At 45.3% G+C, this 25,550-nt stretch overlaps 1 protein-coding gene across 1 annotated transcript; it reads left to right on the top strand.

The window, feature by feature from the left end:
- Window positions 1-21,202: 21,202 nt before the first annotated feature.
- Window positions 21,203-24,970, top strand: LOC311225656 (uncharacterized protein). The gene is made up of 5 exons (XM_084311042.1): window positions 21,203-21,258; window positions 21,375-21,476; window positions 22,702-22,871; window positions 22,990-23,054; window positions 24,736-24,970. The coding sequence occupies exons 2-5, from the start codon at window positions 21,410-21,412 to the stop codon at window positions 24,767-24,769; spliced, it is 336 nt and encodes a 111-aa protein (XP_084167168.1). The 5' UTR covers window positions 21,203-21,258; window positions 21,375-21,409; the 3' UTR covers window positions 24,770-24,970.
- Window positions 24,971-25,550: the final 580 nt, after the last annotated feature.

Genomic DNA, 25,550 nt, shown 5'->3' with positions numbered 1-25,550 from the left:
GTTGAAGAAGTGTGTCTTTAGTCGACGGCGAAAGATTGGACGTGTTTCGGCTGTCCTAACTGGGGTGGGTAGTTCATTCCACCATTGTGGGGCAAGGACTGAGAATAGGCGACTTCTCTTTGATGACCCTCCCGGAGCTTGGATAGGAGTAGGTCTGAGGCGGCCAGAAGATGCAGAGCGTAGGGGTCTTGAGGGTGTGTAGTTAGAGACCATTGACCGGAGGTAGGCGGGAGCAGTTCCCTCACATCATTCATGAGGCCGACACTAATATCCCCTCCAGGGATGACGGGGTTAACAGACCCGGAGAATAACGGGTACAGTAAGGCGTCCCTTAGGTAAATCCCTTCAACTCTGCAGAGCACACTATATATCACAGCACACTTATATACGTAAATCCCTTCACCTCTATGCAGAGCACTGGAGGTTATTCCATTCCAACATGTGAAGCACAAGTTCACTCATAATTATTATTAATTTACATATATGTGACTCGACGTGACCAAACCCGACGTAATGCGGGGAGATACAAGTGTCAGAAAATGCGGAGATGTCTAGGACTTCAGAAAATCAAAATCTTGTTTTTTTTACTGCTTTGAAATGTCATTGCTGTGTTCCCTTATTTGCCCTTATTTGCAAACTTAAATACAACTTGTAAATGAGTTAATTATTGTTAGATAGTTCGACAGTATTGTCTCTCAATACTGTGGAAAGACTACAGCCGAGGGCATTTTACACTGGGTGTGGTCTGTCCGCGGGTGCTTCACAGGTACTTAACGAGGTGTTGAAACACACACGGACACACGCTCTCCTTTCTTAGCAGAGAGAAGAACAATGTTAATACACTTATCTTAATGTTATAAGTTATAGCAACGTAACTTGTGACAAACGCAGTGTCTATAAAAAAAAGATAAAAAAATAAAAAAGACTGCCATCAAAAAACGCGAGTCGGGACGCGGGTGTATTGTCATTCAATTAAACACATTAAAACACATTTAAAATGTCACAAATTTTATGAGCGAACGAATTTCGTTCAAGTGAATTTATTGCAACCTAATGGCATAAGAAGTAAATTCATTCAATAGGGAAACTCAAAGAAAATAACAAACAACTTATGTATTATCATTATCAGGTCAGGACGCGGAGTGATACCAAATGCATTCCTTTTCATTCAGAGCGAGAGAGGGGGATGGATGGTTGTTGTTGTTTTCACTATACCGTTTCACCATAGCACACTACAGAAGGTGTTGTGAAGGGCCAGATTAAACCGAATATATATATTTATTATATATATATATTTAATTGTATTTGTATATTCTCTAATATTCCCTGATATCCCTTGTATATTCCTTGTACAATATGCATTGAATATCCATTCTAGCCTACTGAACATCCCATAATAGTCTCCATTCTACTATTGGTCGAGACCTTGGTGCCAGGCTGCCATACCCCCCAGACCCAGTTCAAACGTACCGCTCAACATGTACGAACAAGTCCTAGTTCCGCGTAGGAATCTGGCTACCGCACCACTAATGGGACTATTTGTTCATAGTGCGTATATATACTGCGCTACTAAAGTAGGACTTCCTTTTCAGTCCAGTTTCTTACCCTCCAATAGAGTCACAGACGTAAAGCCTCCCCGCGACGCCACGTGTGGGAGTAAGGCCAAATTCGCCTACCATCGGTATTGAGACATCGTGTATATTAATATTTGAATAGTCATATTTGGCACTATATCGTCGAGTTGGACGTAGTCTATTAAGCTAATAATAGTCTGTTAATATATAGTGCTTCGTACGGTGAGAATACTACCGTAGTCAGTACCCCATCGTTTCGGGCAGAGAACTGGCTGCTTATCCAGGGTGGTTGACCCCACGTGAAGCTGCACCCGAGGAGCCCCAGAGCCGACGAGCGAGTGGACCTGTATACCGGATTATTCTACCGACGACAGCCCGCCTTCCCAGGCACGGATTATGCTTTGTATACGTTGATTATTCCATGGATAAAGACCCCCGACACTGCCGTGTGTTGGAACCCCCCCCCCTGGAGAGGACGCAAGGTGAGGAGACGCTCTGCAAGACGAGGTCGCTTCACGTCTCTCCTCCGTGGACCGGAGGACGCCGGCCCACAAAGAGTCCATCTGCTTTCATCTGTGGTCCAAGGATCGCCGGCGCATTGAACGGCACTACAGTGGGTTCACCTGGGATACCCTTGGCCGGATGAGGCAGCCGGATTCTACCCCCCCCCCCCTTCCTACTCCTGTCGGCTTACAAGCGACCGGATTAACCCCCCCTAGTGTATCCAGTATATAATCATTAAAGTATCATTGCTGTTATTCCTTAACTATTCCAGGTCGTATATGTACCACCTGCGCCTTCAGAGATTGGACATTCTCTATTGATATACCGACGAATACTCTTGCCATAAAAGTGCATACTAATTCCCATTCATAAATGTGATTGATTTGATTAAGTGCTTGCTCTACACACCATCGCTGTGTAGAAATAAAGACCTATTTCTAATTCGTACATTTGTGTTGGATCCGTTTCATCTACGTGACAGTGTTCATCATAATATATTTATGCCGTGTACTGGGTGGCCGAATATTAAGTACAAAGGTAGTGGTAGTAAGTATCATATCTAGTAATACAGTCAGGGAATTGTACCCCTCAGTTACAATTGGTCCTTCGAGCCGGATGGTAATCAGTGTAATATTAATATAGTGTTATTAATATTGAAATGGCCTATGATGAACACTCCACGAAACGATCCTCCTAACCAACGCCCGCAGCGCGAACGACGGCTCCCTCAGTACTTAGAGGCTTACGCTGTCAGTCAACAACCTAGTCTTCTACTAACAGTAAACGCGGTAAAACTAGAAAGTAAAAGTATGTCTAACCCCAACGCCCAGACTACCCCGACCATAGAGGCCCCTACGGGTTCTAATGTAACTGACCAAGTTCACGGTGGGGACCAGTGGGAACCAGACATGACTTCACACCCCGCCAGTACTGAAGAAGTAGTCCCCGATGAGTCCCGGGAGGAATACAACGCTACCGAGACAGAACTCGGCACGGAAGAAGACGGGGAGAGCACCGTGGAGATAGAGCTCCAAGGCTCCGCAAGGAGTACCCCGAGGGAAGGCTCCCCTATACAACCGCCTTCTCCCAGCGAGGCAGAGAGGACCCTACAGCAGGCCTTCCTCATCAGCCTGAACGCCGCTGCTGAACGCGACCGACTGCAGATCCAGCAGCGGAGCGAAGAAGAGCATATACGTCTAGAAATAAGACGCATTCAGAGGGAAGAGAATGTGGCCCGAGACCGAGCAGACAGCCAGCGAGCAGCTGCTGGTGCTCTACGGGACGCAGAGCGCGACAGACAGCAAGCGCAACTAATAGAACAGCTGATCAGACGGACAACACCCTCTCCCTCCGCCAGAGGCTCCAGGAACTCGTCTAGACACACCTCCAGGGCGGCATCCCCTAGCCGAGTAAACAACCCTGAACTTGACCAACAGACGAGGTCTATACCCCCCACAGACCACCTCCCCCCACCGGTCCAAGCGAGACCTAGCAACCGGGAAGGAGCAGCATATCCTGTGGAGAGGCTAAACCAGAGACTACAAGCACTGGATGACCTGAGGAGAACCACGCCCGACGACAGCACAGTACTCTACCGGACCAGGAGGTCCGGTACAGCCCAGGCTATACTCCCGCGGAGCTGCGCTACAGACCCCCGACTCTATACCCGGGTGAGCACGACGCACGACCCGCACCGAGGAACAGCACCTGGACAAGCGGGCCATGGTACACTGCCGGTACCAGCCCATACCAAGGAGCGGGAGGAGACTCGCCTAGGAGGCCTCTCCCCCAACGCTCGCCGATGTATCCACAGTCAGCGTCATACATTGGCACGCCTATGGTACCCGACTTCACCCAAGAGAACCGGGCCCAGTATACAGAACTCCGCATGTGTCTGGAGACCATGTTGGTGGATGTATTGGATGAACGCCACAAATACGCCATCCTACTGAAGCACTTAAAGGTACCCCGCGCACATAGTGTAGCGCTCGCCTACGCGACTTCCACCACCCCATACACAGCAGCGCTGGTAGCATTGGACCAGAGGTATGGGCGCATATGGGATTACGTGATCCAGGAGATCCGACACATCGACCGCTTACCCCCAGCAATAGACAATCGAGCACTGGACGACCTGTCCATCAGAGTGCAGTCCCTGGTAGGGATGTTGGGAGCGCAGAGAGAGAAGGGGAGGCATGAACTTTACGCCAACTCAAATGTGGAAAGGATCTTGGAGAAGCTGCCGCCCGCTCGACAGGAGCGTTTTAGGCGACAGAGAGACCACCGAGACCCGAATGGCCCCGAACCGAACCTCCTCGATCTAGCAGACTTCCTGGCGAGAGAAGTCAGCAGCCTACGGCTAGATACATTCGGACGGAGCACCCCTGGCTCCAGAGAAGGAACCAGACGACTAAATGATGGAAGAAGATCGGTGACTGTGATGCACCAATCGGAGTCAGTACCGAGCAGCAGGAGCCACAGTACCCCCTCCAGAACGGAGAAGTGGAAGATAGTGTGCCCCTACTGTGAGAAAGAACACTGGCTAGCGCAATGTGACTCCTTCCCCAAGCTGAACGCGGAGGAAGCAAGTCAATGGATAAAGTCCAACAAGCGCTGTTTTCGCTGTGCGCGCTCACACATGGCAGCCGAATGCCGCTTAAAGAAAAGGTGCACCAAGTGCGATGGAGCCCATCTGGACATACTTCACGACAGTAACAGACGGCGCCCTTCACCCGCACCATCCAGCAGCAAAGCGAGCGTCATGTACATCGATCCCGCCAGCAGCAGTGGAGCCCGAGTACTCCTAAAAGTAGTGCGTGTGACACTAAGCTACCAGAATAAAGTCCTGGACACTTACGCCGTCCTCGATGACGGGTCAGAGAAGACCCTTCTGCTCGCCTCCGCTGCGGCCCAGCTAGGGCTGCGGGGAAGCGAAACCCAAATGACAATTCGGACAATAAGACGAGATTTGAAGACGATAAAGGGCGAGAATGTCTCATTCTCTATCGCAGCAAGCGGCCAGCCTGAGCGACGGTACCAGATTACAGACGCTTTCACCAGCCAAGAAATAGGACTGTCGCGGTACACATACCCCGTCGCCAAGCTGATGGAGAAATATGCACATCTGCGCAAGTTACCGATCCCGCTCATAGACAATGCTATGCCGACCCTGTTGATAGGCTCCGACCATGCAGACCTCATTGTCCCGATAGACCGGGTTCATACCGGACCCCGAGGCTGTCCTGCAGCAGTCGAGACCCGTTTGGGATGGACTCTCCAAGGCCCGCTCGCCAAATCTCTCAACCGAAGTATAGCCACTAGATGTCTCCACTCCCGAGTCACAGAGGGAGAAACCGCACTCCTGCAACACGTAGAGCGGTTATGGACCTTGGAACAAATACCCTTTAAGAACGGAAAGAAAGACATTCGCTCTAAAGATGACATTTACGCCATTCACCTCCTCGAGACAGGGACCAAGAGAGTCCCGGTCAACGGCGTGTTGAGATACGCCACGCCACTCCTGCGGCGAGAAGGAATGCCTACTTTCCACGCCAAGACAGACGCCACAGAACGGTACCTGCTGAACACGGAGCGGCGCTTAGCCAAGAACCCCGCCCAAGAGAGTGTATACCGCGCTGAGATTGAGAAGCTCATCACAGCGGGACACGTCACAAAGATGGACATTAAAGAGGCTGACCAGACCACTGAATCGTGGTACGTGCCTCACCACAAGGTCCATCACAACGGTAAAGACCGCATAGTATTTAACTGCAGCTACCAGATCGGATCCCAAAATCTGAATAAAGAGTTACTGCCCGGTCCCACACTCGGCCCCTCCCTACTCGGCGTTCTACTCCGCTTCCGCCAGGAAAAGGTGGCCATCAGCGGGGACATTATAGGAATGTTCCTGCAGGTGAGATTAGTAGAGGAGGACAAGCCCCTGTTACGGTTCCTATGGAGAGAGAAGCCAGGAGATGAGCACCCAGCCATCTACCAATGGGAAGTCCTCCCCTTCGGAACGACGTGCAGCCCCTGCTGTGCTACATTTGCACTACAGAAACATGTAGCAGAGGACCCAGCAGCGGACGAAGAGGTCCGACACAGCGTAAAGAACAGCTTCTACGTAGACAACTGTCTACAAAGCCTTTCAACCCAGGAAGAAGCCGAGGCTCTCCTGATTAAACTCCGCGCCTCATTGATCAAAGGCGGCTTTGATCTCAGGCAGTGGGCCAGCAGCGATCCGCAAGTACTGCGCAGCCTCTCCTCCGAGGACAAGGCAGCCAGCAGCGAGACCTGGATGGCTACAATCCCGGGAGAAGCCCAGGAGATGACCCTGGGATTGGTGTGGCGATTCAAAACAGATTCGCTTCACTACAGACACAAGCCCCTGACTACGGAGCAGGGAAGGCCGGCGGCGGCGCCGACCACCAGACGGAGTGTGTACACAACACTCGCCCGACAATATGACCCGCTAGGATGTATTCTACCGTACACCACCAGGGCAAAAATGATTGTACGAGCATTGTGGGACAAGGACCAGGGCTGGGACGACCCCATTCCCGCACACTTTGCATCCACCTGGAGAGAGTGGGAGATGGAGCTCCACTCACTCCCAGGCGTTAATATGCGCCGAAGCTACTTCCCACCCACGGTGAGGCCAGAGACATGTAAAATGGACTTACACGTCTTCAGTGACGCCTCAGAGGTCGCATACGGATCAGTAGCCTACTTGCGGGCCCAAGAAAGGGGGGGAGAGATCTACACAGCATTTGTCCTCGCCCGCTCGAGAATAGCCCCACGCAAGCAACAATCTATCCCACGTCTAGAGCTCTGCGCAGCCCTAGCCGGAGCGCACCTAGCCACGCTCATCCAACGTGAGCTCACCATACCGGTGTCTAGAACAATCCTGTGGTCAGATTCCACGACAGTACTCGCCTGGATCAAATCGGACTCATGCAAGTACAAAGTCTTCGTGGGAGTCAGAGTCACCGAGATTCAAGACTTAACCGAAGAGTTAACCGGAGAAACAGAGTGGCGCTACGTTGATACAAAACAGAACCCAGCTGACGTCATCACCCGGGGGATGCCCCTGGATGACCTCACCCGTCGCAATGTCTACAGTGACGGCCCCGCATTCCTAAGACTCCCGGAAGGACAGTGGCCCATGCCTATCCCGAGGGAAGCAAGTCCAGAGGAGGTGGAAAATAAGAAGTCTGTGTTCTGTGGATTGAGCACCGTAGCCTCCACCGACCCTAACATAGACGATTGCACGTCCATAGAGAGTGCACAACAAAGAACATTCCTGCGGTACCACCCGGAGTGCAAGTCCCCCGCTGATATGTCAGCAGCTAACTACGAGGAAGCAGAATTGCTTCTACTGCAGCGAGCCCAGAGAGACTCGTTCCCCGATGAATTGGCCTGTCTACAGGGAGGAAAGCCCGTCCCATCCGACAGCAGATTAATTCATCTGGCCCCCGAGAGCGACGCTCATACCCTCATCAGAGTGGGTGGTCGTCTACGCAGAGCCCCCAATCTACCGGATGACATTAAATACCCGATCGTATTGAACAGCCGACACAAGGTCACAGAGCTGATTATAAAGAAATACGATGAGGATGTACATCACGCAGGAGCAGAAAGAGTCTTCGCGGAAATCAGACGTCGTTACTGGATCCTACAAGGAAGAGAGGCGGTACGACGCTTCCAGCGAACATGTCTAGACTGCCGCAAGTGGCGCGCGCAGCCCAGCATACCAAGGATGGCTGACCTTCCTCCATGTCGCCTCCGAATCGGTGACAAGCCATTCCACTCAACGGGTATGGACTGCTTTGGCCCGCTGCACATAAAGAAAGGAAGAGGAACCGAGAAGCGGTGGGGTATTGTATTCAAATGCATGACCACCAGAGCGATACACATCGAGCTTCTCCCGACCATGAGCACAGACTCATTCCTTATGGCCTTCCGTAGATTCACATCACGGAAAGGAAGACCGTCTACCCTATTGTCCGATCATGGGACAAACTTCAAAGGCGGCGAAAGAGAGCTGAGAGAGAGCTTCCAAGCTATGGGCCCAGAACTTAAGACCCACCTCGCTCCAGCACAGGTTGATTTCCAATTCAACCCCCCAAACGCACCCCACTTCGGTGGCACTTGGGAACGAGAAGTGCGCTCCATAAAGACAGCCCTGTACGCAGTACTTGGGGCCCAGACTGTGGCGGAAGAAGTCCTAATGACAGTCCTCACGGAGATTGAGGGAGTACTTAACTCGAAGCCCCTCGGATATGTCTCCAGTGATGTGGCGGATATCTCCGCAGTTACCCCCAACACACTCCTGATGGGGCGGCTAGATCCTGCATTACCCCAGACAATGTACCGGCCTGAAGAAGCGAACGGCCGACGAATGTGGAGGTACAGCCAAGTATTAGCCGACCAGTTTTGGAGCAGTTTCCTACTGCACTACCTACCGTCTCTACAGACCCGCCAGAAGTGGGTAAAGGAGAGAGACAATTTGACAGAAGGAACAGTCGTCATGATTATTGATCAATCACTGCCCAGAGCTATGTGGCCGGCCGGCCGCGTAAGCAAAGTGATCACCGGTGCCGACGGCAAGGTCCGAGCAGCTGAAGTGCTTGTCCAGGGTCGCACTTACACCCGTCCCGTGGCGAGGCTCATAGAACTGCCCCGACTCCCAGACACAATCGATGATGACCATGACCCTATAACCCTATGACTTTGTGAAGTTGACTGACCCCTACAGCAAACCCTTATGTAAATAGACAACGCGATTAATCTGTCTCTGTTTAACTGATTAGGTCTGGGACCAATCAGGGGGTGGCTGTTGTGAAGGGCCAGATTAAACCGAATATATATATTTATTATATATATATATTTAATTGTATTTGTATATTCTCTAATATTCCCTGATATCCCTTGTATATTCCTTGTACAATATGCATTGAATATCCATTCTAGCCTACTGAACATCCCATAATAGTCTCCATTCTACTATTGGTCGAGACCTTGGTGCCAGGCTGCCATACCCCCCAGACCCAGTTCAAACGTACCGCTCAACATGTACGAACAAGTCCTAGTTCCGCGTAGGAATCTGGCTACCGCACCACTAATGGGACTATTTGTTCATAGTGCGTATATATGATTCCTTTTCAGTCCAGTTTCTTACCCTCCAATAGAGTCACAGACGTAAAGCCTCCCCGCGACGCCACGTGTGGGAGTAAGGCCAAATGTGATTGATTTGATTTGATTAAGTGCTTGCTCTACACACCATCGCTGTGTAGAAATAAAGACCTATTTCTAATTCGTACATTTGTGTTGGATCCGTTTCATCTACGTGACAGTGTTCATCATAATATATTTATGCCGTGTACTGGGTGGCCGAATATTAAGTACAAAGGTAGTGGTAGTAAGTATCATATCTAGTAATACAGTCAGGGAATTGTACCCCTCAGTTACAGAAGGTCTACCATGACTTTTGTGGCTATGTTTTCTTTTACATGTATTTACATCTAAATGCTTATTGGTCAGGCAGCCATGGTGTGTGTGTGTCGCTATTTATATAACTTATATAAATAGCGACACACACACACCATCCATAATAAGTATTGTGTCTGTCCACTCAGTTACTTTGTAATCCCCCCCCCCCCTATGTAAAGCGACCTTGGGTCCCTTGAAAGGCGCTATATAAAATTAAGTTGTTGTTGTTGTTGTTGTAACTTTCACTACCACACTACATGTATTTACATCTAAATGCTTATTGGTCAGGCAGCCACGGCGGTGACGTCATTAAGTTGATTGCCATTGATGGGTATTAAACAGCGTGCAGACAGTGCTCTTCTGACAGTCACCATGCAGACTACAGCGAGAGCCGTTGCTGAGGCGTTAAACCGGTTTGCTCACTTTGGTGGACACTGTGCTGAAGACGAACGCGCGCTGGCAACATTCATCACGGATTTCATGTTGCCGGATAAAACAGACCCAGAAAAAAACTCAGATTCTGGTTCAGAAGAAGAAGACAACGAAGACGAAGTTCTTCGGGCTATAATCACTGTCACTGACAGCAACGCTGAAGAGCCAGATGATGGTGACGCACCTACTGTAACGGATTTGCAGACGAGGTAGAACATGTAATGAGCTTTGTGGGAGTTGAATCTGACGCGAGCCACGAACACGAAATGGAAAGACTTTTGCGATTCACTTGTAAATGCGTCCAGAGTGATAAAGAAAATGACATGTTTGTTCACCGGCGCTCGTGTATCACAAAATTGGACCGTGATGAAATTTACACAAGGCGTTTTGAGATAGCGGCATTAGAAGAGGACCATAAAGACTTGATTATTATGGCTCAGCTCCAAGCTTTTGGTCGAAGGGCCGAATGGACTATTGGAAATAAATCGATTTCCAAAAAAAGACAACGCGCCTTCACGCACTACTTCTTTGGCGCTGTACAAATCTGCCGTGAAACTTTCCTCTTCATCCACCGGGTAAGTGCCTTTATTATTGTCTATTTAAAACTGAATCAAACCATAAACAAGGTGGCCTGTTGGGATGTTAGATCCTAATGTGAAAAACTGTGATTTTATGTCTTTGAGCTGCAGTTTCTGTATGAAAGATGCTATACAAATACAGTTTATTATTATTATTATTATTATTATTATTATTATTATTATTATTATTATTATTATTATTATTATTATTATTATTATTATTATTATTATTATTATTATTATTATTATTATTATTATTATTATTATTATTATTATTATTATTATTATTATTATTATTATTATTATTATTATTATTATTATTATTATTATTATTATTATTATTATTATTATTATTATTATTATTATTATTATTATTATTATTATTATTATTATTATTATTATTATTATTATTATTATTATTATTATTATTATTACATTAGAGTATAGTACAATATAGTATAGTACAGTATACTATACTATAGTACATTATAGTAGAGTATAGTAGCATAGTATAGTATAGTATATTATAGTATAGCAGATAGTATTTATAGACCAAAAACCTTTTTGGATCAATACACTATTTGTGTCTTTTGATTTGTCCCACAATTCAACTCAAATTAATCAAATTAGGCACATTGTTTACATGTCTCAGCTGGCATTTCTAATGTTGGTTTTAACATTGAGACAGTATTATTCTCGCCATCTGTTTCTATTGAGACAGTATTCTTTAAGGTTTCTGCATTCTTAATTCACAATCATGTAGACTGGGTGTGTGGTACAGGTACTTGTGATGATGATGATGATCTAACTATCTCTCTCTGTCTCCCCCTCCCCTCTTCTCTCCAAAGAATAGGTAAGGATCGCTTGATAGCAATTACCAAACACATGGCCGAAAATGGCACGTGTGTTCGCACTAAGAAGCGATCGCCACGCAACAACAAGCATTGCATAAAATTTGAGGAGATCGAAAAACGAGTTCGATTTGTGTCGAATTATGCAGAAGATCATGCCATGCACCTACCAGGACGGCAAGCACACCAAAATAACTTTACCGGTCAGCTGTTACCGTCTTTCGTCACGAAGGCGAGCAGTGGGCCTGTCCACATTTAAGTCCCTCTGGAGGCAATTACTGCGTCATATCACATCAATCAGACCAATGTCTGATCTTTGCTGGGTGTGTCAGAAGAACAATTATCAGGTTAGTGAACATCACAGTGTTATGAACTTTGAACTGCAACTTCTGTATGAAAAGTGCTATACAAATACAGTTTATTATTATTAATATGAATATCATCCTTTACTTAACCTTCCAAGGTTTACAGAAGTGCCAATCTGCCAGAGGCTGAGAAGTCTGCAAAGCTGAAGGAGCAGGAACAACATCTGGAGCATGTAACCTCCGAGCGGGCTGCCTACAACGCCATGCTTAAAGCCGCCAAGGAGATCCGTGATGGTCTTTCTCTGGGTGGTCATGTGCCACCGGCAAGCAAGCCCATGACAATGCATTACAGCAGGGGTCAGCAACCTTTTTGACATGGAGTGCCTGTTTGAAATATAGTTGTTGTTATGGTTTGTAACCGACCCCAATCGCACAACACAAGACAGGTATGATGGTTTGCCAAGAAACAGATATTTATTGAGAGACAGGGAAAAAAGGGCACTGTCCCTTTAAGGGAGAACACAAATACAGGAATATAACAAGAGGGGAAAACTAGGTGCCTTTAAGAGGCGGGCAGGAAAAGGGTACACTAAGGGAAGGTTAATGAACGCTAGGGGAAACATTAAAGGAACGCTAGGGGAAGGTTAAGGAAACAGAGGAACTAGAGACTAGGAGATGTCGGGACAAGGAGAGCTAGGGAACAGGAGAACTGGGGACTAGGAGAACTAGGGACAAGAAACTAGGTGGAACTAGAAGGGGAGAACTTGGGACCAGGAACTAGGTGGAACTAGAAGGGGAGAACTAGGGACAGAGGGGACTGAGGCCCGCGGAGGCGGGCTGGGGAACAGGGAGGAACTGGGGACTGGTGGGAAAACATCTGGGCCGCTCTGCAGAACAGAGGAGAGGGTTAATATTCAAAAGGGAACAAACAGAGCAGATGCAGAACAGTCCAAATAAGCAAAGTAACAAAGTAATAATATCTTCGTGTGACAAACACACAGGGGGAGATGTAATGTCCAAAATATACTATCTAAGTGAGAACAAAAACAGAGTGGGAGATGAAATGTCCAAACTACTAACTAAGTGAGAACTAAAGGAGGCAATACGCTGGGTGAGTGACATCACAATCAAAACTCACCCAGGCGTATGCGTAATGGTACAGGAACAGCAGCGAGACGGGGGCAAGAGGCATTACGCTGAGTGAGTGACATCACAATCAAAACTCACCCAGGCGTATGCGTAAAGGTACAGGGACAGCAGCGGGAACGGGGGCAAGAGGCATTACGCTGAGTGAGTGACATCACAATCAAAACTCACCCAGGCGTATGCGTAAAGGTACAGGGACAGCAGCGGGAACGGGGGCAAGGGCACTACGCTGAGTGAGTGACATCACAATCAAAACTCACCCAGGCGTATGCGTAAAGGTACAGGGACAGCAGCGGGAACGGGGGCAAGGGCACTACGCTGGGTGAGTGACATCACAATCAAAACTCACCCAGGCGTATGCGTAAAGGTACAGGGACAGCAGCGGGGCGAGGGCATCGCCACCGGGTGGCTGGCTGTCCGAGCCGAGGAACAGAGTGCTGGAACAGTGGCGGTGGCGAGGGTGTCGTCCACCGGGTAGCCGACTGTCGGAGCCGAGGAACAGAGTGCTGGAACAGTGGCGGTGGCGAGGGTGTCGTCCACCGGGTAGCCGCTGTCGGAGCCGAGGAACAGAGTGCTGGAACAGTGGCGGTGGCGAGGGTGTCGTCCACCGGGTAGCCGCTGTCGGAGCCGAGGAACAGAGTGCTGGAACAGTGGCGGTGGCGAGGGTGTCGTCCACCGGGTAGCCGCTGTCGGAGCCGAGGAACAGGGTGCTGGAACAGTGGCGGTGGCGAGGGTGTCGTCCACCGGGTAGCCGCTGTCGGAGCCGAGGAACAGAGTGCTGGAACAGTGGCGGTGGCGAGGGTGTCGTCCACCGGGTAGCCGCTGTCGGAGCCGAGGAACAGAGTGCTGGAACAGTGGCGGTGGCGAGGGTGTCGTCCACCGGGTAGCCGCTGTCGGAGCCGAGGAACAGAGTGCTGGGACAGCGGCGGTGGCGAGGGTGTCGTCCACCGGGTAGCCGCTGTCGGAGCCGAGGAACAGAGTGGCGCGCCACACCTTGGTGTGCGCGTCGGAACCGAGAGACGCATCGGGGTGCGTCTGCGAGGAGGAGTGTGCCAAGCACGAGGATCTTTGGAAAATGCGCGTTGGAGACTGGAGAGCGTGCCAAGCCCTTGAAGATGCGCGTTGCGCGCTGGTGACTGGAGAGCGTGCCAAGCTCGAAGGTCTGGAAGATGCGCGTCTGCGCTGGTCTGGAGAGCGTGCCAAGCTCGAAGGTCTGGTAGATGCGCGTCTGCGCTGGTCTGGAGAGCGTGCCAAGCTCGAAGGTCTGGTAGATGCGCGTCTGCGCGCTGAGGTCTGGAGTGGAACACTGGAATACCTCCCGTAGAGGATTAGAGAGCGCAGTACAGTGTCTCCCTCCAGGCAAACGGCGACAGGTGGCGAAGGCTTGAGCGCATCTGGCGCGCTGGTCTGGAGTGGAACACTGGAATACCTCCCGTAGAGGATTAGAGAGCGCAGTACAATGTCTCCCTCCAGGCAAACGGCGACAGCAGGCGAAGGCTGGAGCATACATCTCTACGCCGGAGAATCAATACAGCATAGGCAGAACAGAGGACCTCCCGAAAGAGTCTAGATGTTTGAGAATATGATACGGCATGTTTACAACACGACCCCACGCCGAAACGAGGGGAAGCGCCCTGGTATTTAAAGCCCACCGGGGAACTAATTAGCCTGCCACCACAGGTGCGAGAGGTAATTGATAATCGAACAGGTGTGGCCACTGAGAGTAAAGAACGAGAGGGTGGGGGCTAGAGAGAGTGAGTAGGGAATTCCTAACAGTAGGCTAAAAGAAGACAGAGAAAGTTGGTGAGCAGCGGACAAAACCTCACAGTTGTAACTAGTGTGCCTCAACAATATTCCATGCATCGTACATTTTTTTCTCTCATAATCAGGTCTTTTTAATGATAATTTTTACATTATTACATCATTATTGTTATTGTTATTATTAACAATATTATTATGATGGTTGTATCAACCCTAAATCTGAGTTGGGGGGGGGGGGGGGGGGATGCAATGCAGACAAACAGCTGCATACAGTGCGACCATTTCACTCACATTTGCCCATTCATTTTTGGACACATCACACACCATCGGTGTGTGTACTGTACGTGTGCTGTCATAGCTCCACCTACAGGCCTAATGGAGAACACCAGGAGAACACCAGGATATGAATGGAGGGTGAATGTGAGGTATATCGTGTAAATAAGTTTTGATTGATCGCAAGACTACACTGTAAAAAAAATTATAATAATAAGTTACCTGAACTTAAAAATATTGAGTTCAGTTACTGTGCATTAAGGTTTTCAGTTTTCAATCCATAATAAGTTAACAGAAAGTTGACTTGGTACCAAGTTGACTTGGTAATACTCACATTTTGAGTAAAATGTGCAATGTTCAATGAAATAGAAAAATAAATAATACAATTGGTTGATTAATCCCACTGGTCACAATGGTGACCGTAATAATGTTTTTGTTATAAGGCTCTGCAAATGTTACTGAATGATGTAGCAATGTATTTCCAGCTAAATTGAAATAATAAACAAATAAAGGGTCTCAATTAAATATGTGGTAGTAAAAATAACCTGTGGGAGGATTTCAACAAGATCAATGCGACAACAGTGCAAAATATTTCACTATAATATTTATTAAAAAAAAAAAAAAAAAAAAAAAGTATAATTTTTTATTTATTTATTTTTTTATGCTGCCCCCTGTGCCTATGAAAATGCCCCCGCGTGCCTAGGGTTGCCTACCCCTGCATTACAGTTTCGACTACGCTCAAAAGGTGACTACATACCAAGCCCTCTTTCACAACCATCATGTTATAATTGTTATAACTACTGCATTGCTCCCTTTTTTTTCTTTCTAAAATCCGTATTCATTTATTGCAGGTGCACTACCCATCAGACCCCCTTCAGCCAGGGCTCATGTACTTCTTGGCTCCACGCAAGTGCAGCATATTCGGTGTTTGCTGTGAGGCGATTCCACGGCAAGTCAACTATTTGGTGGATGAGGGGATGGAGTCCAGCAAAGGTAGCAACGCCGTCATAAGCTACCTGCACCACTTCTTCAAAGACCATGGTCTTGGGGAGACAGATGTTGACCTTCACTGTGACAACTGCAGTGGCCAAAACAAGAACAAGTACACGTTGTGGTACTTAGCGTGGCGAGCGCTACATGGTCTTCACCATCGTGTCAATCTCCACCTGCTGATTGTAGGCCGCACACAAAGTTTTCCCCGGACTGTTTCTTTGGGCTTCTCAAGCAGCGTTTCAGAAAGACCAATGGGGAACACTCTTGATGAGATTGCAGCAGTCGTAAGGGACAGCTCAGTGGCTGGAATCAACATACCACAGCTAGTGGGAAAGGAAGATGGCACTGTAATCGTGCAGTCCTACAACTGGCAGGAACATCTGGGGCCTTACTTCAAGCCACTGCCACAGATCAAGCAGTACCAGCACTTTAGGTGGGTGTGGTCACTGTGTGTTGTGTATTTACTGTAATAAATTGTTCACACTTTAGTGCAAAGAATGTCATTGGCAAATGATACAAATGCATTGATATTGTTATGTGCCCTGTACTAACGTTTCACCTTATTATTGCAGCTTTGATTCCAAGGAACCACTGGGCCCTCATTCATCAATGTGTGCGTAGAACATGTTCTATTTCCACACGTAAGCACGGAATGTAGAACCAGTGTACGCACAGGGAAGTCGGGATTCATCACACGTGCGTACGCAGGCTCTATGCTCCTCCGTGTTGATGAATACCACTTTGTTCTACCGTCAATGCTCGTGCATGATTATCCATATATGGTCATGAAAGTGAGGAAACACCCCCCATGGGATGTGAAATAATGGACTGACCCGAGCGGAACTCTGAGAAACTCCACGGAGATTGTTCACTGCTGTCGAACCAAGAAGACACTATCGCGTATTATGGGATAAATAAAAGGCGGACTTGTAAACGGTGATGTCAGATATCAACGGCTCCCTAAGACCATTGCTGCAATTCTGCCTGGACAGCTCAAAATACTAATAAAGACCGTTCGTTGACCACTGTTTGGCGTTGGTTGTGTGTCATTATAACCGTGCTGTAATATGAATGCCTTTATTAGTTGTGTTCGATTGGCTATATGATTTTTAGAGGCATCTATTTTGTTGTCGGCTAATAAAGACCGCGCTGGAATATGACTGCCTTTTCCCGTGTTGTTTGATTAATACCCAGGGATTAAACCCAGTGAGCAAAAGCCGTCTTTTCAACCAAGCGTTTTTCATAGCTCTCGTATAACCGGGCCAAATCGTGTTTTTTTGGAGACGTATTTTAAACTATGTACTAAGTATATTATTTCAATGCATTCACATCTGAAAATATTATCAATATGGACAGAGGCATCCTGCAAACGCACCTACAAATATATGAGCACGATATTTTCGAAGATTTTATGTGACGTCTATCCTCGCTCGCATTTAGCCCAGGATAATCTTGTCTAAGCTTAGACGTATTTTAAACTATGCACTAAGTATATTATTTCAATGTATTAACATCTCCAAATATGAAGAATATGCACCACAGACGTCCTGCAAATGCGCCTACAAATATCTGAGCACGATATTTCCGAAGATTTGTGGTCTGCTGTGTTCATCACTAGCCTAACCTGCTGTTTGCCATTTGATCAGCAGGTGGCGGCGTGGCGCTGATAGTGCTGGGAAACCTGACTGATTGATTGATTGATTGATTGATTGATTGATTGATTGATTGATTGATTGATTGATTGATTGATTGAAAAGTTTATTAACAGATTGCAGAATGGGTACAGTACAGTACAGCTCAATACATACAATTGTTAAGAGGATGCAGACCTGAGAAAGACTTTCGTCTTGTTTCCATCAGGGTCCCCCATTTTCAATTCATCATATGACACACATGACATACAGATAGACAGTACTGCTACATCTATACATTTATGACATACCAGATTTTCAAATACAGTACTGTTTGTGATACTAAAAAAAAACAGAAGAAGAGTATATACATTTGACATAGAAACTGTGCATTGGGGGAGGTTGGGTAGGTGGGGTGGGGCTGTGATCACAATCCTGCCTGATTAAATAACATGTCTGACCGTTCTTCTGACTGTGTGTGTGTGTGTGTGTGTGTGTGTGTGTGTGTGTGTGTGTGTGTGTGTGTGTGTGTGTGTGTGTGTGTGTGTGTGTGTGTGTGTGTGTGTGTGTGTGTGTGTGTGTGTTAGGTTGTGACCAGATACAAAAAGTCCAAAAGCAGGACAACAGTAAGATTTTGGTGGGACAAAGTGGGACAAAGTGGGACAGATAGATAATGTAATTTTTTTTATTATAATAACTTGTCTTCACCGAATAGATAAAGGTTAAATCTAAATAAATACAAATTAAATACAGAATTATATCTCTCCACATTCATCTTGGCACTGGCAGCCGGCTTGTTACCACCTAACATCTGTTTTAAATATTCAAACTTTATCACTTGACAGGAATGTCTTGTGTTCGATATTTTTTTTTTGCTTCAAAAAGAGGGACATCCTCTCAATATGTGGGACGCGGTCTCAAATGGTGGGACAGTACAACCAAAAGGGGGACACCTGGTCACCCTAGTGTGTGTGTGTGTGTGTGTCTATCCATAGCTCTCATTTAGCCCAGGAGAATCTTGTCTAAGCTTAGACGTCTACCAAACTTTCACTTTTCACCCCATTTTAGACATTGTTTAAACGTCTAAGCTTAGACGTTCAAAACACGTCTAAGCTTAGACGTCTACCAAACTTTCACTTTTCACCCCACTTTAGACTGATTTTAGACGTCTATGTCATGGCGTTGAAACAACGTCTAAGCTTAGATGTTCAAAACACGTCTAAGCTTAGACGTCTACCAAACTTTCACTTTTCACCCCACTTTAGACTGATCTTAGACGTCTATGTCATGACGTTGAAACAACGTCTAAGCTTAGACGTTCAAAACACGTCTAAGCTTAGACGTTCGAAACACGTCTAGAATAGACGTCTACCAAACTTTCACTTTTCACCCCATTCTAGACTGATTTTAAACGTCTAAGCTTAGACGTTCAAAACACGTCTAAGCTTAGACGTTCAAAACACGTCTAGAATAGACGTCTACCAAACTTTCACTTTTCACCCCATTCTAGACCGAATTTAGCCTAGCCTTGATTGACATTTTTTATTAACAGATTGCATAATGGGGACAGTACAGTACAGCTCAATACACACAATTGTTAACCCTTTCACTGCCACACTTAACCCTTTCACTGCGACAATACACAGTATGTTAACCCTTTCACTGCATATATGTAGTATCCTCAAGAATATGTGCATAATATGTGGAACGCCCTACCCACAGCTGTAAAGGAATGTGAATCACTACCCACTTTTAAAACCACTCTCAAGGAGCACCTACGGAAGACTGCAATTCGAAACTGGCCCCTGTGAATATCCTAACCCAACCCCCTCCAATGTACAGTAAATGTCCTAACCCAGTAATACACAAGACCCTCTTCTTGGACCTAGTAAGGTTTCGTCGATAATCCAATGTACAGTTACCCCCCCCCCGCGCCTACCCACCCCCCGCCCCACCCAACCACCTCCAATGTACAGTCCGCCTCCCCCACCCCACCTACCCAACCCCCCCCACCCCACCTCCTATACAATGTACAGTCTCTTCGTCAAATGTATATACTCTCTTCTTTTTTTTCTTTTTTTTTAACTCTTTTTGTATCACAAACAGTACTGTATTTGTAAATCTGGTATGTCATAAATCCAATCTCCCCCAATCCCATTCAGTTAGCTGCAGCTCAAATGTATCCCCTTGCCCCACTTTGCCTTTTATGTGTCTGTCTGTGTTTTGTGTATTTGTATGTTTGTTTTTGTTTTGCTGCCATTTTGGCCAGGTCTTGCTCGAAAATCTTTGATCTCAAGTGACTACCTGGTAAAATAAAGGTAAAATAAAAAAATGTATGTCATATTATGTTATGATGAATTGAAAATGGGGGACCCTGATGTAAACAAGATGAAAGTATTTCAGTGGTCTGCATCCCCTTAACAATTGTGTGTATTGAGTTGTACTGTGTACCCATTCTGCAATCTGTTAATAAACTTTTCAATCAATCAATCAATGAGTGGTGCTGAGAGGGGGTTGGCAACGCGGAAGTCTCGCGTAATCGCACGAGAGTTGCCCGTTTTAACACGGGTTGGAAACCCCGTTTCACCCTGTTCCCTTCGCGGAAGTTCACGCTGTCTACAAGCAAGGTAAATATCTGTCTCAGTGTCTCCGTTATTTTAATCAAATGTGGCCAAGTCCATTACTATTCCCTCTCGAAACGTAACCGGGTTGACTACTATATATCTAATGGCATGTGTAGTTGGTTCATACGAGTGTACGTGCTTGTATTTCTCTAAAAAATTGTTAGATCTTACATGTTGCACGCGCACTACGTGATTTCAGTGATGGCTGCCCCCATGCTACCGCGTTGAGGCCTGCTAGCTAGCTGCTCTTATGTAGAATAGTGTACAATTAGGAATACTGTCACTATTTTATTAAAATCTGCGCATTGTTGTGGCCATCATAGGCTGTATTATTATCATGTTTAGCTAACAACGTTAGTCCCTGGCTTTATAGACAGTCTCCCCTCCTAATGTACAGTCCCCTCCCCATCATATGTATATACTCTGTCAGGATCTAGGGGTAACAGTACTGTATATTTGAATACCGTTTATGTCACAAATGTATCAGTACTAAATACCTATATGTCCCTATGCCATAAATGTCATGTATGTTGTGTATGTCATAAATGTCTATATGAATTGAAAATGGGGGACCCTGATGGAAACAAGACAAACGTCTTTTTCAGGTCTGCATCCCCTTAACAATTGTGTGTATTGAGCCGTACTGTATTGTACCCATTCTGCAATATGTTAAATAAAGTTTTCATTCATGAATGGGGAATATGTGTCTCTCACACCATGTCATTGATTGATTGAAAACGTTATTAACAGATTGCAGAATGGGTACAATACAGTACAGCTCAATACACACAATTGTTAAGGGGATGCAGACCAGAGAAAGACTTGCGTCTTGTTTACATCAGGGTCCCCCATTTTCAATGTCAGATATGGCAACTGCAGCTTAAATTATGCTGTGACCTGCTGCCAATATCCTGTGTAACTAAATCGAATATACTTGTATTGAGAAGACACTTGTACATTAGTCTAGAGGTCAAATACTTATGTTAATCCCTATTTAAAATGTAACGTTCTGTTGCATGTGTCCAGATGCTGGGCGTCAGTGAAAGATGTGAACCTACAGGAGTTTGTTCGTGCCCTGGCGGCCTTCCTGAAAAAGTGAGTTGACTTAATTAATTTCCTCCAATGGTGTGACGGTCACACTATTAAAATAATATAAAAAAAAAGTATATTCCACAGGGCCTCCTGTTATGATACATTTCTTCTGTCACCAGGTCAGGAAAGCTGAAGGTGCCAGACTGGGTGGACCATGGTCAAGCTGGCTAAACACAAGGAGCTGGCCCCTAATGATGAGAACTGGTTCTACACCAGAGCTGGTAAATTGTGACATCATCCCACCATCTCTTGTTTCCACTGCTGTTGGTATTAGTTGCGTTGATTAACGCAACTAGTGTTAGCTGTAACATTTGATGGCTGACGTAGCAGCTCTAATGTTTGCAGGGCTGTACACTGCAACGAGATGATCGCAAATTGCCTATTAATTTGGCCGTTGCGAGTGAAAAATAATATCTGGGAGCAACGTTGTGAGTAGTGATTTCAACCTTCATTCGCATTTCACTCCTAAATTAATCAATACAAATTGGATAAAAAAAAATTGTAAAACTTTAGCCTACAACCAAGGCTGTACAGTGCGACACAATGTTGTGGTGCTATGAAAATTGTCGTTGAGCTGAGCTCATCAAAATCAATGGAGGACTTTCAGGAAAGTAAAAAACGCATAGCGCTTGCCGATTGGCGCTAAGAACAGCAGGGCGGGTGCAAGCGATGTGACGTAATTGTCAGACTCGACTGTCAATCAAAATTATTCTGTTGCCGGCTGAATGATTGAATGAATGAAAGCGTTATTAACGATTGCAGAATGGGTACAATACAGTACAGCTCAATACAACAACAGTGGACTGGAGGATGAAGACTAGAAAAAGACTTTCGGCTTTTTTACATAAGGGTCTTCTATTTTCAATTCATCAAAACATTTAGAGACGTACAAATATACAATAGTTTCCTAAAAATGCTATTTATTAATTGATTTAAAAACTTTATTAACATATTGCAGAATTGGTACAGTACAGCTCAATACATACAATTGTTAAGGGCATGCAGACCAGAGAAAGACTTTCGTCTTGTTTACATCAGGGTCCCCCATAAACGCACCCGTGTATTGAAGCTTCTGTAGCATGTCACAGAAATATTCTGTACTTGTTTCAGATGTACCCCAGACAAGGCCCACTCCCAGGAGAGACAAATTTCCTCTGCCTGAAAAGACTAAGATTATAAATAGAATTTACCATATTATAAGTTATTGCTGGTGTAAACATTCTTACAGTTGGGTAAAAATGCCTAGACACTGGTGACCGTTGTTTCAACAACTAACAGTGATAAAATCTTAGCATGTAATTTGAGTTTATTCCTCAGTGAAGTATGGGAGAATACATTAAAACTCCTCAGTCACAAACGGGTTGAGTTGTTTTGCACAATATTTGCGGTTATTTGAAGTACGGAATGTTTTCACTACATTTAACTAATAATTGTCATTTATATCAGGGTTCCAGAGAAAAGTGATGGAGACCCTCCTGGAAATCAAGGATGATATCAAAAAACTCCACAAAGAAATTCATCCGGATGGGAGGGTCGACATACACCCCTGCCAGACAGAGGAGGCGTTGAACCTGCTTGAGGAGGACCTTGAAAGGGTGGACATCAGGACAAAAATGGTGACTTTTAAATCTTTTCCTAGGTTAGAGATTACTGACTCATATGTTCAAAGGATTTAAATTGTATTGTACATGATGTTACATTAATATACATGTCATTTGGTTTTTTCTTATTCAGATATCCACATTGACGGGGATCGGGGGAAAGAGTGTCCGCGACTGCACTAACAAGATGATGGACAGGTATTTATATGCATGTACAAAGATGCAGGTTGAGGCAGGCAGGCATGCGTTCTCACTTTCTGTGTTTATGTTTGGAAAGACCAGATGAAGTCAGACGCGTATATTATATTGATAGTAAATGTACTGAGGATGGACAGATGATGTTGACATTTAAACAAAAAATACAATGCATAATAAATGTGTTCATGATCATCATCATGCAACAAAAAACAATGGGAGGAAGGGGTTTTATGAAACTGGTGATACACTTGTAGTCCTAGTACAGCTTTTCCCTTCAATTTGTATTTGTTTTGACTAGTCACTTGTTGAATTGCTTGAATTGTTAATGTCATGACTTTCTCTTAGAGACTCATGACAAATGCAGTCATGTCCCGTTTTAATTTAAAAGGGGGTGGTCTACGAGACAAGAGGGCCTTTAAGGAGACTGCCCTCTACCGTGTATGTTGGAACGGATAACGGAATTTAAAAAATGTCTAGAGGCAGAGAGCAGAGGAGAGATAGGAGAGGTATTGTATTTCATGACTGTTGGGAACTAGGCTTAATGTAGCACCTACCGGTACTTCCACGGATGAAGCTAAGCTAGGCTAACGGTCCAGGTGTTCCCTAAGCCTAATGCAATGCATGCATGTCTAACTCCAGGGAAGATGTTTAATAAGCTAATTTCCCAAAATGTTGGGAGTGTTCCTTTAAGTTGCCTTAATGTTCAAAGGCTTAACCTGTTACAGTATATTTATGTAAATATATATATAAATGTGCGAATTGGCTATAATAAGGTAATTTATACGCCTCCTATTCTATAATAATATTTCTAATGGCATTGGTCCGGATGGGAGAATTCAGTACTGTATCTACAGAACCTTCGGTTTAATCATCTTCCCTTTATTAATTTCCTTAGATTTTTTTTGTACACATGATCTCAAGAAGGTACTGAACGAGATCAGTGGCAGTTTTTAATGTTTGGTCATTATTAGCATGGTGTTATTCACTGTCAAAGATGCAAAGAAAAATCTTAATTCATATTCTCCTTTCTTCACAATTTAAGCAAGCCTAGTAATAGACACAATATTTCTGACACTGTGATTACGTTCCCTGAGGTCCATAGATGTCCCTAGATACCAAGAATATGCAAATGTCCTTGTAGAAGTGGAGCAATATTTTATTTACCTAGTTGCCTTAATGTTCAAAGGCTTAACCTGTTACAGTATATTTATGTAGCTAATATATGTAAATATATATATATATAAATGTGCGAATTGGCTATAATAAGGTAATTTATACGCCTCCTATTCTATAATATTTCTAATGGCATTGGTCCGGATGGGAGAATTCAGTACTGTATCTACAGAACCTTCGGTTTAATTATATTCCCTTTATTAATTTCCTTAGACTTTTTTGTACACATGATCTCAAGAAGGTACTGAACGAGATCAGTGGCAGTTTTTAATGTTTGGTCATTATTAGCATGGTGTTATTCACTGTCAAAGATGCAAAGAAAAATCTTAATTCATATTCTCATTTCTTCACAATTTAAGCAAGCCTAGTAATAGACACAATATTTCCGGGGGTCATCCCTACTGCTGTAACCTACTAATGCTTACCACTTGTATCTATTGCTATGTCCGCCCATCACAATCACGTGAGTTGTATTAACGCCTGTCCCGTCTCCCTGTCTCCCTGTCAGTGGCTGTCCAGGAGTGTTGGACGTCCCGTGCTGAAGACCGGGAGGATGCGACCCCCTCTGCGCCTCTCCGGCTGTCTCGAAGTGCCGAAGACTGGGAGGATGCAACCCTCTCTGCGCCGCCCCTTAGCTCAAATAGATCCGCTATCAGCTCTATCTTTAATCTTCAAAATGTTCAGTTGCTATGTATGTGTGTTGGGCCAGCCTTTAGTATTTTAAAATAAAAAGAAATTATAAAAACGGCTAACTTTTGACTATTCCATGTTATTGATGTGTTAATGTTTAAACAATGCATTTTCAACGCTCATGCTTTAATGTAAAGTTTGGTAGACGTCTATGTCATGACGTTGAAATAACGTCTAGGCTTAGACGTTCAAAACACGTCTAAGCTTAGACGTTAAAAACACGTCTGGAATAGACGTCTACCAAACTTTCACTTTTCACCCCATTCTAGACTGATTTTAGACATCTATGTCATGACGTTGAAACAACGTCTAAACATAGACGTTCAAAAAACGTCTAAGCGTAGACGTTAAAAACACGTCTGGAATAGACGTCTACCAAACTTTCACTTTTCACCCCATTCTAGACTGATTTTAGACGTCTATGTCATGACGTTGAAACAACGTCTAAACATAGACGTTCAAAACACGTCTAAGCTTAGACGTTAAAAACACGTCTGGAATAGACGTCTACCAAACTTTCACTTTTCACCCCATTCTAGACTGATTTTAGACGTCTATGTCATGACGTTGAAACAACGTCTAAACATAGACGTTCAAAATACATCTAAGCTTAGACGTTAAAAACACGTCTGG

The sequence above is a fragment of the Notolepis coatsorum genome (genome assembly GCF_963971535.1).
Source record: "Notolepis coatsorum genome assembly, chromosome: 3".
Classification (NCBI taxonomy): domain Eukaryota; kingdom Metazoa; phylum Chordata; class Actinopteri; order Aulopiformes; family Paralepididae; genus Notolepis; species Notolepis coatsorum.
The sequence above is the reverse complement of the archived record's forward strand: the minus strand, read 5'-3'. Positions and strand labels throughout refer to the sequence as shown.